The 18,950-nt window shown below is 36.3% G+C and overlaps 1 protein-coding gene across 2 annotated transcripts in view; it reads right to left on the reverse strand.

The window, feature by feature from the left end:
• Positions 1 to 18,950, reverse strand: part of LOC131040174 (protein transport protein SEC23 E) — a 126,217-nt gene that overhangs the window by 92,282 nt on the left and 14,985 nt on the right. For both annotated transcript variants that reach the window (XM_057973027.2, XM_057973026.2), the window contains exon 3: positions 1,843 to 2,004. In XM_057973027.2, the coding sequence (XP_057829010.2) occupies positions 1,843 to 2,004 (162 nt within the window). The remainder of the gene's footprint in view (positions 1 to 1,842; positions 2,005 to 18,950) is intronic.

An 18,950-nucleotide genomic window follows, 5' to 3' on the forward strand; every position in this document is an offset into this window, starting at 1 on the left:
ACTGTGTCATGAAGAAAAAATCAAACCACACCGCTGAGAAGAACCAAAACCACATTTTTAGTGGGAACATGTTGGGACAAAAGTTGTGAGAAACACTATCTCATAGGTCTATCCATGTTTGTGTCTAGTAATATCCAAAAGCTATCTCATAGTTCTATACATGTCTATGTGTCAAGTAGCAGTATCCAACGGCTGTTTAGACTTTAGAATTTAGAGTCACCAGTCTCATATATGGGCTAGGAGGCAATCAACCTAGGGGCTTTAGGATCCCTGGAGATACCCTACAAGGATCTGTGTCAAAGGGTGATGACCTTCTCTAGATAAAGGGCCAAGCACCACTAGTCCAAATATCTAAAGAAAGACAAGAGAGTGTTGCTTGAGGCCCTACAGAAGCAATGTTATTGCCCTCAAATCTCATAGTAAATGGGGCATCTAATAATGAAGTGCTCCTTAATCTCCACCTCCTAGACGAAGCAAAGACAACAAAACCAGCCTTAGAAAAAAATTTGATGATCCATCTCAATTTGTAGCTAGTCAGAACATAGATCCTTATAGCTAGTCAGAACATAGATCCTTATATTGGTCCATCAATGTGAGTTAAATTCCCTTGTACCTTATGTGCATGCAAGTGCATCCTTCTTGTAATAAATGGTACTAACATTAGGGACTAGTATGCACAGTTTCTTATGTTTCTCCAATGACATTGAAGCATTGCCTCCAACATAGATCTAAGGACAACAGACCTATATGCTATCACATTTACCTAGAGCTTGGGATAACCCAACTGTGTTTCATCATTTTTTTTGGAACTTGTACTCAGCATTGATTAAATTTAAAGCTTAAATACCAACATAAAGATCTGATTATTTGTCATTTCCAAAGTAAGGCTAATGCAACTATGGTTCATCAAAAGAATTTGAAATTGCAATCAGCATTAACTGAATGTAAATCTTGAATACCAATGTAAAGATCTTATAATACATCATTTTAAAAATAAGCAATCTAAAGTGCAGTGTGACAATGGGTTGAAAGACATGCTTAATATTACTCCAAGGTCACTTGAAGGTTCCCTAAGCTTTGATTGGAAAAGCTTGAATAATGCATAGCATGGAGTAAGCATAACCTGTAATGCAAGTCTTGAGTGGACAAAACTCCAAGTAGAATAGAGTCTGAGTTGTTCAGAAGTGTATCCTAAAAATACTGCAGAACTGTTCTTAGCACTGAAACGCATTTTGAGATTACTGACCCCCATGCTAGTTAGATATCTATAATCACATTTTCAGATAATAAATTTACTTCAGTTGTAGCAAGATTGTTGAAATTGATACCTAGAAGAAGCATGCAAACAAAACTAATTACATTATATTATACATTGGACAAAAGTACATCAGGAAGAGTCTTACCCAAAGAACTTTAGGGGTCAAAGCAGAAGATTTTGACATTTTCAATAAAATGCATACAAATCTGTATAGAAAAGTAGTGAGTGAAAAAGAAAACCTGTGACTGTGTTAGATCAAGGTATAAGCCTTAGTAGTAATAAGGGAAGATACTCCGTCTTCATACTTTTAATAAGGGAATATGTTTTTAAAGTCTACCATCTTTGAGAAATATATTGCTAGACTGACCTCAATATTATGTTAAATGCAAATTAGTACTTGACCTACCTATAAAAGGTATCTAAGCTACTTCCTTAAGCTTAAAATCTTGTTTCTCATTATTGAACAAAGAAAAAAAATATTGGATAATTTCAAAAATTCACAAGTGCCAAGTTACAATGCTCAGTGAAAACTTGAAACAGATGGTTTATAGCAATTAAAAGGGAGAAGGTGCAGCTTTGAAAACCTGATCAAGAGAACATGCAAAAACATCCAGAACGTGACACTGATTCACAAGTTGCTTAGCAAATTCTCCATAAAATTCTACTGCCTTTTGATAATACGGAGCAGCACATTTGTTAAGGTCTTTGTAAGAACGTATTGACTCTGATAAATCTTTCGATACAATCTGCAGAAATAAAACATAAAGCCATTCTTCTAATCATTAAAATTAACCATAAAAAACAATTAAACAGGTGTACATCACCATTCTATCAAAGCCTTAAAAACTTTACTCACAGGTTATCAAATACAAAAATATTGAGAATGCAATTGTCAGCACATTGTTTTATATTTATTAACAACCATACATCATAAAGACATACTCAACACTTTGCCAATATCTTCAAAGCTTACCCTGTGTTCATAAGTACTGCCATTCTTTATGCATTCCCTGTCTTTCTAACATCATCCGTTGATGAATGTCACCAATGCATGTGCACCTCCCACCATGAGGAAAAAACGTCTCTATCATGAATCTCACATGATCTAGCACTTGACTGAAGGTGTATATATGCCTAAACTTTTCACCCTTAACAGTGACAACAATCTTATCTTCTTCTCACCGGACTGATTTGCATGTCCCTCTTGACATTTATTGCTTTTTCTTTCATGTCTTTGACTATCTTCAAAGGTATGTCCCTGACTACCCACTGTCTTTTCAAAACTCTTTATAGGACTGTTCTTAGAAATGTCATTTTAATGTAGCATGTGACAGCAAATATTGATAATGCTCTTGCTTAGTCACTGTGACCTTTACCCATCCTTTACTGCTCATTTCTTCTTAGACATTCCTATGCTGCTGTTCATATTCTTGTCAGAAGAATGATCCCACTATGCTTGTCTCAAGGAATTTGATCTTCTAAGCATTTGAAGCAATACACCAATAATATAGATACAAGTTTCTTTCACAGTGTGGGTGACAAATCAATGAAATCAAAGGATATTGTAAGAAATGATGACCTATGAATACTGAAACATTTTCATGTTTTAAGAAAAGGTTGAAGACTATTAAGCCAATAGAAGAAACATTAGAATGTGTAATGTGCCCTTTTCTGCTCTAGTTTGTTTTGGGGACTGTTGGGCAATTCCAAGACACATTGGTCAGTCAGAGGCAGAAATTAGGGTTTCCTTTTTTCTAGGAGGATGCTTTGGCAGTTTTGGTGGCTTGCGTGTTGGAATTATACAGTTCTGATTCTGGATTTCTTCTAGGTTTTCAGAGAGCTTCGCGATGGTGTGACATCCAACTGAATTTGAGGACTTTTCCGAACTTACTATTTTAAGTAAGTGGGGGCGAGGACAGCTTATTTTTCTGGGTTTTCAAAGAGTCGCGATGATGTGACATGCAAACGAATCCGAAGACTTTTCCAAACTTACTATTTTTAGTAAGTTGTGACGGCTGCTCAAAATGTAGTTAAAATGCATTTGGACACACTTACTATTTTATCCATATGCTATTTTTAGTAAGCACTATTTTTGACAATGCTATTTTTGGCATGTTTCGGTGGTCCAGTTCAGAGGCTTTTCTAGCAGTGCAGTTTTCAATATTTTTGGGTCTTCAGCTCACTTTGGCAGTTGTTCAACACATGGAAAAGTATTTTTAATATTTTTTAATGCCCCCCTTCGCCTAGGCGTATGATTTATGTATTTTTGGTTATGACTTAAGGGGACGACTTGAGGTGATGAAGTATTATTTTATATCATAATGTTTGGGCGATTTATTGTTGAGGGAAAATATTTTATCAAGTGAAATATTAACAAGGCAAGATGGACGCCTTATGGAGAAACAAGTTAATTTTATAATATATTTCACTTATCTACCTTGGGTGCCACATTATTATTTTATTGTCATTTTTATAAAGCATATTTGCTTCTATGTGAAGGTCGACTTGGAAAGGAAGGGAAATGAAATGTAATTTCAAAATAATGTGAATGAATGTGCATTTGGGTCTGGCGTCCATTTGGAGGGAATGTGAAATTGGACAGAGTCTATAAATAAGAGTGTCGGGCTCTTGTTTTTGGTATCCATGAATGTTTGATAACGAAGTGCTGCTGAATTGATTTCAAAGTCTTGGCTTCGCGGTTGGATGCCCTCCTAGCTCATCTTCAATTTCGAGTTTGAAAGATAACTTCTAACTAACAGAGTGATCTCATTCAGAGATTACCAATGGATTTGAAGTTTGGTGTGATAAATTGGTGAAGAAACCCTACAGCTGATCCGCTTTTCTGCTCATTCTGGTTGGAGCTTTCATTCGAATTTTGTGGGTACGGATTCAAAAGTTTCATATGCTCTTGGCCCCCATTTGCTCAAACTTTGGTGGATTTTGGTGGAGTGGTTGATTTCATATTTCTAATCGAACTTGCTGCTGTTTGCCTTAGTTCGATTTTATGTTTTGGAGAGTGTGCCCTTGCCGGAGACCCCTTTGGTGGCGTGTTTCCTTGTCCATCCTTGGCTGCCTAGCTCTTGTGCTTCATCTGCAATTCATTGGAGCTCATTCGGAGGTGTTTTGATGGAGATATGGGCTTCACAGTGTTGCTGGTCTGTTTTTTGGTAATGCTGATATGCTATATCAGATTTGGTAAAGTGTTCTTTTTGGCTTGTGTTTTCCAATATTCTTGTTTGTGGCTTCTTGGAGTACTTTCTTGTATCCATTAGAGGGTGGAGCTTTAATGTACTAAGAGTATCTTGTAGAGTTTGCTTATTGTAAGACTGTATTCAGTAGTACTGAAACAGTCCATTTTCATACTGCATTGTACTTCCTTGTATTGCCCACTACATAAGTGGAAGAGGCTGGCTTCACCGCCTATCTCTATTTCATTTTGTAGTCCTGTCCTCCCACTGAATAAGTGGTTGAGTGATACTTTGTTAATTCCAATCCTCCCACTGAATAAGTGGTTGAGTGATTGTCTTTATTCAATTTCAGTTTTCTTGGATTTGTAATTGGCTGGTTATACCGCCAAGTAGTTGTTAATTTCCAAAATTTCTTTATCCCGCTGAAAAGTGGAAGTGGCTGGTCTAACCGCCAATATGTATTGCTCTCAATATTTCATCTTGCTAACGCTAATAGGTGAAATTATTGTGTTCAAAAATTGAAAAAAACTAAGGGGGACATTTCAGAATGATTATAACATAAGACTTCATTGGACAATAAATATTGGCAACTAAACGGCACAAATTTACAAGCTTGAGAGAGTCATTAATAGATGATTGCTCCCGACCTTGGGCATTTCTAGTACAACATTTTCAAAACCATGTATCTTGCACTTACTGTCACTTCATCCTGAGTCGTGATTTACTAATCTTTATAACACTGTTCTTGTTTTCTGTAAGCTTTCACCTTGACTGTACCATGACATTAACGAATTTGGGACTGTCTTCTTCTATGTTTGGCATCAATTCATTATAGAGATTGAGGTTTAACAGAATATGGGAAGATAATCTAAGAGTTAACCTACACTACTCAACAGCAAGGCATTTTCTCCACAACAAAAGGAGGATAATGCTGCAATTACAGACCTGGCACTTTTATCTTCCACGTGCATGTTATTGTATGAGAAGGAAAAGGTCAGCTCATGGCTTTCCCGAACTGTCATTACACCTCCAGCTCTCTTTGACCTTGTTATCAATGCTCTGACCACCATGATAGCCTGAAGAAGCTCATGAGAGAACCAAACCAAAACCCTAGACAGTCCAACTTGGTCAAAAAGAATGACTTCCATCTGAAGGAAAACTTTTCCGTCCAAAGGGTTGACATGATTTTTTGAGAAGCTTAAGGCTGCACATAGAATCCTTAACAAAAGACTAAAACCACATGACAAGGCAAGCACCATGAGGAAACATCTATTCACAACCTAGGCAAAAGAACAAAAGATTCAAATTTTAACACATGACCCTACACCTTAGAATGACAAAAAAATTGACTATAATTACCCTTTTGGGACCAGCAATCCAAAAATGGACAACACTACCTCAGAGATAGACTTTAAAATTCTGACAATAACTTGAGCAACATCTGAAACTTCTTGTCTAAAAATCCTCTTATTCCTCTCCCACCAAATGTTCCATGTTATCATTAGGGGAGCAATAATCTATATAGAAGCAAGCAATGAGTGTTTAAATAGAACAGGCCAGCTTGTGAAGACCTCCCGTAGTTTGCTTGATTTGTATGCAACATTTGACTTATAGATAACCCTTAACTAAATACTTCTTTAATGGCTCACAACCTAAAATTTCAAAATCCTCGCTTTCAGGGAAGTAAGAGAAGAGAATGAAGAAACCTTGGACAATTGGAGACGAAACTGGGATCCCAAATTGAATTGGAGGAAGGATGATTGGAAACCACAGAATAGGTGGCAATGGCAACAAGCGATGGCGGAGGAGAGTCGATTCTAGAGGACTGGACCAAGGAGGAACCAATGAAGCTACAGAGGTGATTTCAACACATGGAGGTGTCCAAGAACTAAAGTCAAAGAGCTGGCAGCCACAGCACAAAGCAACACAACACTACAAAAAATGCAAACCTAAGGGGAAGCAAACAGCAACAGGTGCAAACAAAATCCCCCTCAAACCTAAGTCTTTGGGGCAATGCATTTCCATTAATCTAAAAATTGAAAAAATAGATAGTTCTATATCAAGATTAAATGAAGTAGCCTTTTCTGTAAAATGGGGAGTGGGGGGGATTGACCTGCTTTTAGCAAACTAAGTATTGGTGCGACACGAATTGGGGTAAAGATATAGATCTGAAAACACTCCCAAATGGTTTCATTCTGGTGGAATACCCTTCTAGAATTATCAAAAGGAAAATCTTAAACACTAGCCCATATATGATGGGGAGTTCTAGATTATATATCAAAGATTGATACCAAACTTCAACCCCCTAAAGCAAGAGATAACCTAAGTCCAAATATGGATCAGACTATATAACTCACCATCGGAGTATTGGGATGTGGAAACCTAAAACAGATTGGAGATCAAATGGGGACATTCATCAAAATGAACGAAAAGATGACTAATAGGCTCTATGGAATGTACACTCGGATTTGTATCAGAACCAAGCCCTTGCTGCCCCTAGTGAAGGAAATAGATATCAAAAACGAATCAGGGAATTTGAAGACAAAAGATTGAAAAAGAAGATTAGATGGAAATTTGCCCCCTATGCCAATCCAGGGGCATTCCCGAAAAAGAGTCTAGGAGAAAGGAAAAGGACACACCAATCAATGGCGAATAAAAAAAGAAGCAAACAAATTTAGACAAGACATCTTGGAGAAAATAACCAAGCAAGAACAATACACAAAGAAACCACAAATACCTGGGGAAATGGAGACTTGCAAACAAAAAAGATACAAGTAGAGTCGAGCCCCAAAAGTGATGGAAAAGAGATTGGTGAGCATGAACAAGAAACTACCTAGAGACCTAAAGAGGAAACAAGAAGAAGAGAGAAAAATTGATGGAAGAACTGTAAAAATTACCACCAATACTGACAAAGGAAGACGGGAGATTAACACACTTCACACCTTTGAAGTGGGGCAGAGATTCTTTGGATGTCATACAAACACGCCAAACAAGGACTCTAGAGCACAAAAACGGCCTATGGAGGAAGATAGTGAATTTGACGAAGAATCAACTGATATTCTCAAAGAAAGAACCCTCTAGCAATATCAATCCAAGATAAAGAAACCAAAGCTAGGAGAGAATGGATATGAGGGAAGGAAAAAATGGAAGTAGCAGCCAATGCTAAGGCCAAATGAAGCTGATCTCAGGGAAGGTAATCACCCTTCTTGGATCGCCATGTAGTCTATGGCATAGAATGTTAGGGGCTTCAATGCCCCTAAGAAGAGGTGCCTGATCAAGTACCAAATTGATCAAGCAAAATCAGATTTGATTCTACTATGAAAAAATAAATTAGAATAGGAAGATGCAAAGAAAATGATGACTAAATGGAGGCTAGACTAAATGGAGGCTATGTAAGGGATTATTTGAAGATGCATGGGGTGCATCAAAAGGATTAGAAATACTATGGAACCCTAATTGAATGACAGTAGAAAAAGTTATGGCAAACCAATCATGGCAGCTTGCCATGGTTACAATTCATTGGATGCCAATGGAATTATTCTTGATCAATGTGTAGGAACCAACAAGGACAGTGAGGAAAAGAGAGGCTTGGAACCGAATTGCTGATACCTTACAATCTTTAGAGAGAGAAAGAATCACTGTGGATGAAGACTTCACTGCAACCCGTAACAATTCAGAGGATAGAGGCAGCCTATCATGACTAACCCAAGCACAGATGGATTTTCAGAACTTTGTGAGCGACAATAATATGCAGGATGTTGTCCCCAAGAATAGCACTTGCACATGGACAAATAGAAGAAATGGATTCACATGCATTGCAAAAAGGCTTGACAGATTTTTGCTTGTTGGAGATTAGAGAACTCTTCAATCAACTTATGAATCAGCCATTCTACCTCTCACAATGTTAGATCATTTTCTAGTGATGCTCCAATTCTACCCAGAAAAGAAGCCAGAGAGATGCCCCTTTAAGTTTGAAAATGTGTAGCTTAGGTATTGAGAGTTGAAAGATAGAATGGCAGAATGGTGGGGAGAGACTACCAAAATAAATGGATATATGTTGTTCCAATTGTTAAAAGGCTAAACCACATCAAAACCCAACTAAAGGAATGAAAAAGATTGCATTTCAAGAACATATTTGCAAAGAAACCAACTTGAAAAAGAAATTTCTGAGATAAATGACAAAGTTATTCAAAATGGAATGGACTCAAGTGACTTTGAAAGAGAGAAAAAGCTAATGAAGGAATACTTCAAAATTGTGACTAGAGAAGAAGTTTTATGGCAACAAAAACTCACTGAAAACTGGCTGAGGGGAGGAGATAGAAAGACTAAGTATTAATGATAGAAGATTTCCACAATCCATGAAATATTGTTGTTGCAGCTTCTAGATTAGATTGTGTGTATACTTTTTATTCATCAATGTTTCAGATCACATCCTGATGATGGAACGTTTCAGTCCTGATGATGGATCACGGAGTGTGATCCGAAACATTGATGAATAAAAAATATACACACAATCTAATCCAGAAGCTGCGACAACACTAATTATTTTCACAACACAACAAAGGCAAAGAGATGCATCAATAGAATATCTCAAATACCAATTCGGAGGGAATCAGATTATAGTTGCCAAAAGAAATATGTGATGAGGCTGTGAAATACATTGAAGGACTTTTGAATTGAGATCCACTAGTAGCCAATAGAGAAAGAGAGGATATTCTTGCATACATCCCAAAACTGATCAGCCTGGCCCAGAATGCAAAACTCTACCGACAAATCACTGAAGATGAAGTAGAAAAGGCCGACTTCAATTAGACCCAAATAAAGCTTTGAGTCCAAATGGAATTCCTATGAGCTTTTTTCAAACCTTTTGGAAAATTGTTGGAAGCAACCTCACCAAGGCTGTTGAAGAATCAAGAAGAAAACCACCATGTTGAATGATATAAACAACACCATTTTAGCACTTATTCCTAAGAAAATTAAAAAAGAGACAATGAATGATCTTCCCCCCATTTCATTATGCAATGCAATATATAAAATTGTGGTGAAACTAATGGCCAATAGGCTGAAATAAGTATTGGCAGATATCATCTCTAAAGAGACAATGAATGATCTTCCCCCCATTTCATTATGCAATGCAATATATAAAATTGTGATGAAACTAATGGCCGATAGGCTGAAATAAGTATTGGCAGATATCATCTCTAAGGAACAGAGTGTATTTACCCCTAGATAATCCATTGTGGAATGCATAATATTTGCACATGGGGCAATTCATACAATAAGAAAGGCCAAAGTTGAGAGAATGATAATCAAACTAGACATTAGGAAAGTGTTGTGGAAATTATGGAGAGATTTGGCTTTTGCACAAAATAGATACAATGGGTTAAAAGTTGTAAATCAGACCCAAGGTTCTCAATTTTAGTGAATGAAACTCTGCATGTTTTCTTTTTGTAGCGTCCTAAAATTGCACCCCTTGCAATTTTCAACCGCATTTGGGTCTTCTTTGCCTTAGTGTTTGCGCCCCTCGGCCTAATTGAAGACCTGCTTATGCTCTTGCACATCACAAATGCCAAAATTTTCAACCTTGCACTCAGCCTGCACCTTGATCCTACACCTTGATCCTGCCCCAAAATAGGGCAGGACCATGGTGTGGCACCATGGTCCTCCCTAAATGGGACCTAATTTGAACCCTCTCTCCCATCTCAAATTTGAGTGGGATTTCTCTCTCCGTATCAGCCTATGTCGGAAAATTAGTCAATTAATCCGACAGGCAAGTATATAAAAAGGATTTCCCCTCTCATTTGAAGATCCACAATCATCCACAAGAATTGAGAAGCATTCAAGAGCAATTGAGCATCTTCAATCTTCCTTCAAGCCTTGGAGCAACAATAGAGTCAAGGATCCAGCATTGAAGTGGAGATCAACATCCTATTTCATTGTGGAGGCAAACAAAACTTCACAAGGAGGTATAATCATTTCATTTTCAATCATAATTCAACATCTCCCTCAAAAGGAGAACATTTCCTTTCAGTCATTTCAATTACATTTATCTCAAATTCATGGTTAATTCCAAAACTAGGGTTTCACCGAAATCAAGTCCCTATTCCCAACCTATTTCGCTTTCTTTCTGTGTGCAAGAAACAGGTGCGCAGCTATACTTCAGGAAATAAGCTTCAGACATAGACGGAACAACCCTTTTTGACGCATGGAAAATTTGGAGGACCAAGAGGCAGCGCCATGGTCCCTACTTTTTCGGCCCATTCTCGCAAGGCAAATCCAAATCAGCTCATATTTCTCAAATCCAGGTGCACGATTGAATCCCGCATCTATAGCTCAATATTTTCTCAGTTTTGTCTTCAATTTCGGCACTTAACCCTAAATCAGCATTTCAACTTACAAAAGAGGGAAAGACACATCATAATCAATCAATCCACTTGGTATTCAATTCTTATTTGATTTGTGATTGAATCTACTGGATTCCTCCCCTCTTTTAAATGTAAATGAAATCTTTCCATCAAAGCAAAAATTGATTTGGTGATTTCTCCTTCTATGTTGCAAATTGCCAAATCAAATTTTCCCCTTTACACTTTTAATCTTCTTGAGGTATAAGACAAGGTGACCCACTTCTTGAGGTATAAGACAAGGTTACCCACTCTCCCCTTTCCTATTTATCATTAGGGCCAAAGCCTTGCAAAGATGCATAAATGGTGCAAGCGCAAAAGAAGCATGGCAAGGAATCCAAATTGCCTTAGGGATTGAACCAATAACCCATCAGTAATTTGCAAACGCCATAATGTTATTTGGGGCGGCAAGTAGAAGAGAGGCAAAAACAATCATGAAGAAAATGGATAAATACTGTATAGTATCTGGACAAAAGGTTACCTAGAAGAAATCAAATGCATCCTTCTTCAATAACAACCTAAGGAAGCAAAAGAAATTGCCAAAATTCTTGGACTCAAAATGGCTAGGCACCTTGAAGATTTCTAGGGTTGCCACTCATTGTAGGATCTAGTAAGACAGAGCTATGGGATTCTCCAATTAATAGTTGTAGCTCGAAATTGGAGACCTAGAAAAGAAAATGGTTAACATTTGCTAGGAGAACAATAATGTCGAGAACAATAATCTTTGGTATTCCAATCTACTCAATGTCATGTATGAAGCTGCCAAGGAAAGTGGGGAAAATAATAAAACAAAAAATGAGGAAATTATTTTGGAGTGGTAGCTCTGAGCAAAAGAAAATCCCACTCAATGCATGGGATGAGATTTGTGGCCCTAAGGACGTTCATGAAGATGGCCTTGGGAGTGAAACTTGTTTGCAACATGTACAATAAAAACAACAAAAATTAGCTAGAGTGTTGCAATACAAATAACTAGATTTGCCTAATCCATCAAGGATATTCATGATATTTAGAATTTTGTGATATCATGCAAAAACATAATAACAAATCACTTAACATGGGATACAAAGAACAAACGTAATGCATAATTCTAGAAGGACTCTTGGGTTGTACATGAGGCGTTGATGAACTATCAAAGCTTATAGATGAAATAAGAGCTACATTAACAAATTTATGGGGCAACAATGTTAGAGATTACATGATGAGAACCAAAGCACATGGAAACTCCCGATGGAATTGGAAATCCTTTCAAGAAACAAATGCTCTAAATGACCCAAAAAGAGAACTATAGAAAAGTACTTTTGGAAAGAAGAGTGGTATTTTCAGAAGAAGAGGATGTAATTAAGTGGCGTAGATCTAAATCATGGAGTTATATTGTTAAGATAGGATAAAAATTGAAAGAAGCAGCAATAAAGAAACAGGATTGGCCAATCCATCTGTGTTTTGGAACAGTAGATGTCTCCTAAAAGTTGGGGTTTACATGTGGATGGCCTTACATAATAGATTTTAACTCGTGATGGGTTAAAGAAGATTGGCTTTTAAGGCCCACATAGATGTGTACTATAGAAGAAGGAAGATGAAACCGCAGATCATATTCTTCTTTGGTGTGAACAAAGTACAAACTAAAAACTGGAAAAGCCCAATCCTTCCAAACATCAATAAAATGTTTAATATGTGGCTGATAATACACAAGGCGGATTTTTTTAGCATTTGGATTGCTTCATCGTCCATAATTATATGGGAAATATGGAAAGAAAGAAATGGAAGGATATTTCAAGGCAAGGAAATGCTTAAAAAAAAATTGGTTAGCAAAATAGAAAATCTTATATCAAAGTTAATAACATTGCCAAAAATTGAAACCTAACGCATAAAACTTTCATGGCCTAGGATGGCGAACCAAAGGAAAAAAATTGGGTCGGTCACATTGTTCCCCCTATTTATGGGGCTCAATGGGTGATCTTACATCCAATCCTAGAGACGATGCCTGATAGATCCCTCCAAATCACAAACTGGTCAAAATCAACTTTGATGGTGCCTCTCATGGAAATCTTGGATTATTATGTGCATTGTGTAATTAGAGATCAGGAGGGCAAAATTCTGATGATAGCTGCAAACAAATTATCAAGAGGGACCAACAATGTTGCCAAGTTTCAAGAGGCACTACTAAGATTGACAGCATGTAAGAAATTGAGTTTTTTTTAAAATCATTTAGAAGGGGACTCACAAATAACAATCAATGCTATACGCAAAATAGATGCTGAATTGGAAAATGAAAAAGGTGGATTGCAAATTTGGTATGTACTAGCACAATGTGAATACTTTTACATTGCCCATGTGTATAGAGAAGGGAACAACGTGGCGGACCATGTTGCAAATTGGGCAATCGATATGGGAAGTGAAGAATTAGTCATAGATATGACAAGATGTTTGACACAAACTACTCTGTACACCAGAGGAGGTGAAGAGGTAATAAATTTGAGTTGTAAGCAAGTGAAGGATAAGCGAAATAATGAGAAGTGAAGGATTGTGCTGAAAAGTACATCGACCATTAATCCTCATAATGGCAACAAGGTTTTATATGCAAATAGTAGCAATGAAAGTTTCCATCAATGGATAAAAAAGTAATAGTCGTTGTCAAGAAATGTCTACTTTTGGGTTTTGCAAACAGTTCTTTTGGTAGCTAGTTGGCCAATTTTGTAACAAAGACCCCTATAGTAGTTTAGTACATCAAATATGCACTATAGATCTGAACTATAAAGCTAAATGAGCCATTTTTCTATAAGGCTCCAACATAGACTATAATAGGCTTATAGCATAAAGATCCAAATATGGTCTCAGTGCCCTATTGGGTGATGAAAGATGTAAATTCGTGATATCAATATATAGGTGTGGCCCCAAAGCGTCACTTCTACTGATAAAAAATTGAAGACCATGCACTCTTCACATACCATATTTATGATTCTGTAAGACTCTTCAATATTTGTTCAAGTTTGTCTCCACAAACTGCATCAATATTTAATGTTTGTGGGTGACAGATATTTATCTTTTAATTTCCTTATTATTGAATTGTATACTCTAATATCCTTACAGATGCCATTCTTGACCCTTTAATTGAATGGATGCGAATGGAAACTTGACACCTTGTAATTGGGAGGAAATGAGAAGGTGAATTGAATTTAATTAATTTTGGTGATAGGTTAGGAAGAAGAATAACAAATTTTGGTTTTCTTTATCCAGTATCAAGTTCGAGTTAGAGAGCTTAAGAGAAGAGAAAGGAAGAACACTGAGTACCCTTCAGCTCTTGAAAGAGATTTATTGTGCTAGAAAGAGGATCTTGGGCAAGGAAATGCATGCTTAAGCTTGGCGAAAGCAAAGCTTGTGCTTGAAGGAAGATTTGAGAGTTGCAAATCTTCTTTTGGCAAGCTCTAGAAGTTTATAGGTAGTTTTCGGCATCTCCTTGCATTTCTTTTGGTATTTTTATTTGTTGTATGAATGAATAAAATTACGTATTGCCATGTAAATATTCAAGAGTGTGTTGAAAGAGTTTTTCAATCCTTTCCACTTATTTGTGCTTGGAAAGAAAGTTTAAAAACCTGTTAATGGAGTTCTAGTGATTTGTATATGTGGAGCTTTTAGAGGTAAAAGGGATTTATCTTATTTACATAAAAAAATGTTCAAAGTGGAAAAGAAATTGTTGTATTCCAAGTGTAGCGATCTACTTGTGTATATGAGTGTTTGACACCTTGTTGAGAGTCACTCATGAGGCTTTGATGTTTTTCACACGTAGGGGTTTAGTAGTATGTGCAAGAGGCATGGAGTGAGGTTTGAGACCCTCAACTTAACTAGTTATGGATCTGGCGGTTCTTGATAAAAGACACTGCATAGTCTTGCTTCACCTACCTCTCCTCGTGAGTCTAGTGAACTTTCCTTGTGTTTTGAGAATACCCTTGTAAGCATATGTTTGTTTTCATGGCCAAAACAATGTTCTCTCTGAATGTTGTTTGCTTGTTCCCAGAAAACTGGGATGGAACTTATGATTACACATGGTCAGGAGTATCCTTCCTACAGTTGACATGGAGCTGGGGCTACGGAGTCTTGGAAGGACTTGCTTCTCTCATTTTGTTTACCGTATGAAACAAGTTGTAAAGAGAAATGTTATTTAATATTCATTTATACTCAAGAATTGAGAGAAAGTATTAATGCATGTATTCCATGAGTAAGAAAATGAATTGTAATCTTTCCTTTGTAATTTTGTAAGAAGAAATGGTATATAATTAAGCTATTGACTTTTGGATCAGTGGTGAAATTTATTTCTTATTTTCATAGCTCCTATTTTCATAAATTGAAAGATGTAGCTTATTGTGGGCAAAATTATAGCTTTCTTGTAAAAATTTCATCCATGAAAGTCATATTACCAATTCTAGATCTTTTAGCCTTGGTAATGGTTCTTTATCACCATAAATTGGTCTTAAAGGTCATTTTTCGATTTTGAAGTCTAGTACGTAATATTTGAAAACTTGTGCAAAATGTTTCATCTTAAGATTTCATGTGGCAGCATCCTCTATGAATTTTCAAACCCCTTGTGGGGAGTCTGAAAGTACTCCTTGTGCTGTTTCTTTTGTTTTTTGTAGGACTAAAAAATGTGTTTTCTTGAGAAAGTTGGGACATATTCTTTTCCAAATCTTGTTTGGGTCATAACTGCTTGAAAAAGCATATTGTGAAAGTCTTATTTGCATGGTTGATGAGGTTTCGGTAAGCTTTATTGCTGTCCAAAAATGCTGCAATCACTGGATAAGACCTTTATAATGCTAGAAGAGAATTAAATAATACCTAACCATCTCTATTTATCATTATTCAGTAGTTAAAAGAAGAAATGCTTGCATGTATATGTTTTAACAAGGTGTTTCTCCTAGTTCTATGTATTTTTCCTATGTTCAAAAAAAAAAAATTCAATGTATGCATGTTAGAAAGAGAAAATGGAATGATGATTAGTTTTAATTCTTCCCTTAGTATCATGTTAAGTGCTCTCTCTTTATCACTCAATCACTTGTAGTGATGCTTATGTGTTTAGAAGAGATCAATAGAAAACGTATGTTATGATTCCCCCAATCTCTCTTCATTTGAAGATTTGCTTGGGTGGATAAGATATCCTTAAATGTGTTATCCTTGTTTGCTTCCATGTAAAGAATCTTGTTTATACATGTTAAAGAAAGGTAATAAAAGAGATGTGTTATTCATCTTCTGTAAACATTATTTTGTTTCTAAATCAGGATTTGGTTATAGGTGAGAAAAGTAAAATTAACTCCTTATGTCCCATTTAATCCTTAAAAAGGGAGAAGACTGATTGAAATGAATGGTGATTTTATCTCTCATGTTTATTGCCATCTATATTGTAAAGAGATTAAATGAACTATCTGAAAAGCACACAGAAAATACTGAGGAGCGGGTGAATCAGTATTTTGAACTTTTAAACACATGAAACCGAATAAACAAAGAGATAGAATAGAGAGAGCAAACATCAACAAGGAGAACACCAAATTTCAAGTGGAAAACCCTTTCAGTTAAAAAACCACAGCAGATCAATAACTTTCATTCATGAAATGGGCACCAACCCAAATTACATAAGTGAGCGTCAACTAGCAGAGAGCACCAACTCTCCTCAAAGCACCAACTTCATTCAGCTGAAGCACCAACTTCAGTTTTCACACAAACTTGAATGCACAGAAACTTATTAACACTTTTCATAATACACGAGCACTTCAATCACCATAAAAAAATTACACATCCCGCTGAAATAATTCTTGACTTCTTATCTGTAGCAAGTTGAAAAAACAACCAAAATATATCCCACACCGAAAATGAAGACCGCAATTAACAGCAGGAAAATAATCTTGAAAAGCTTAACATGCAGCATAAATGCTTGTCTCCATGAACTCTAAACAAGGAAGGAACAGCCGAGGTATTTATCAATTACTTCAGAATTCAAAACAATTCCCTTTTTAATGCTAGCATTACATAGCAGTCGTCAAGAATAAGCTGCCCCACTCACAGTCAAAGGAAGAATCTGCCGTTGCTCAAGAAGGATAAATAAATTAATGCGCTGCCAAGAATCAAAGTCTGAAACTGTCAAAGTATACAGACACCTGCAGCCGCCATACACTAAGAATAATACCATATCGCCTCACAAAATTACCACGTCCAGCAGATGATATTTATTTCACCAAACAATAGCACGGATAAAATATAATTGCCACTAATTAAGAAAATCGTTGACTAGCTTTGACATCAATGACAAAATATTCAACACTATCATTGTGCATATAATGGTATGATCCCTCTCTTATCCTTATTTAATGGGGTAGTGAATTGATGATGAATGAATTTAACTGTAAAAGGATAGTTATGTATCTTATGCTTACAATAAGAATAGAACCAGATTTCCATCTTCCTTATTGAATCTACTTCATTTGATCATGATGTTTAAAATTTAAATAGTTAGAAGTGAATCATTTTGAGCTCCCTTCTTTGAGTTTAGTTGTCCACTAATGTCTATGGTACTGTTGAATCGTGATGTGGACCTCTCTTCCGAGATTGAGATGATGTCATATCTCTATTTTTTATTCTCTCACGTACAACCAACCCTGCTCCAGAACTCTCATGTTCTGCCTTGTGCATGAATGTTCTGCCCTGCGCAAGAATTTTTTGCTATGAATTTTCTGCCCTGAATGTGAATGTTCTGCACTAGACAAGAATTTTCTGCTGTGAAGAAAATATTCGAGGGATATTAAGGAAATTCTGTGGACAAATTTTTCTATTGCAAATTAGTTTTTCTTTGCTCGGCTCTTTCTTTTTCTACGGCAATTTTTCTTCTTTCTCTGGTCTATTCCAATTTTTCTGTGTAAATTCTGACCTATGGTTTCTGCTGTGTGAATTGCTCTTATGTTTTTGTAATGTCCCCATTTTGAAATAGGATTTAATAATAAATGCTAATAATAAAATTAAAATATAACAGAATAAAAATAAAATTAAAATATAAAAGCATACAATTAAAATGATTAAAATTTAGTTAAGTTTAATGAATGGTCAAAAGGCATGAAATGAAAAGTTGTGACTCCCTCAAACATGAGATATAAAAGTGAACTTCATTTGAAGGGGGAGAGATTGAGAAGGGAAGAAAGAATGGAGCATATGAATCAAGGAAGGATTAAGGGAAGAAGAAAGGAATGGGAAGCAAATAGGGAGGTAACTCTTTCAAAAGGGTAGAAATGAAGGGTTGTACCCTTTCAAAGGGTGCTAATTGTGAAAGGTTGTGACTCTTGCCAAAAGGCAGACATGATGAAGAGGTGTGTGTTAAATTTTAGTAATTAATTAAAATTTAGTTAAGTTTAATGAATGGTCAAAAGGCATGAAATGAAAATTTGTGACTCCCTCAAACATGAGATATAAAAGAGAACTTCATTTGAAGGGGGGGAGATTGAGAAGGGAAGAAAGAATGGAGCATATGAATCAAGGAAGGATTAAGGGAAGAAGAAAGGAATGGGAAGCAAATAGGGAGGTAACTCTTTCAAAAGGGTAGAAATGACGGGTTGTACCCTTTCAAAGGGTGCTAATTGTGAAAGGTTGTGACTCTTGCCAAAAGGCAGACATGATGAAGAGGTGTGTGTTAAATTTTAGTAATCAGATTAGATAAATTATAATGCAAACAGTTGCACAGTTATTATCCTGGGAAAACCTTCCTCTTGAAGGTAGAAAAACCCAGCAAAGAATTCCTTTATATATTTATGATATACAAGATGTCTTTACAATGAATTGCTTCACACTTTGAAGCAATGTATTCACCCTAGACTGCAATAAGCAACCCAAACTGCTGTAGGAATATGAACTGCATTAACTGTCACACAGATAACTATCGATCTGAGATCTAGAGTGAGTTCAATCTGCAATGGAGGATATATAATCTGCTGTAAGTCAATCTGCTTGTATATGACTACAATCTGCTGGAGGAATGAATCGGACTGCTGTAGAAGATAACTCGATCTGCTAGGGAGTACACGATATGCCAAGTGTAATGTGGATGAATATTATTGATGCCTTTGAGAGACAAAA

Source organism: Cryptomeria japonica, chromosome 11 (genome assembly GCF_030272615.1).
Source record: "Cryptomeria japonica chromosome 11, Sugi_1.0, whole genome shotgun sequence".
NCBI classification, from domain to species: domain Eukaryota; kingdom Viridiplantae; phylum Streptophyta; class Pinopsida; order Cupressales; family Cupressaceae; genus Cryptomeria; species Cryptomeria japonica.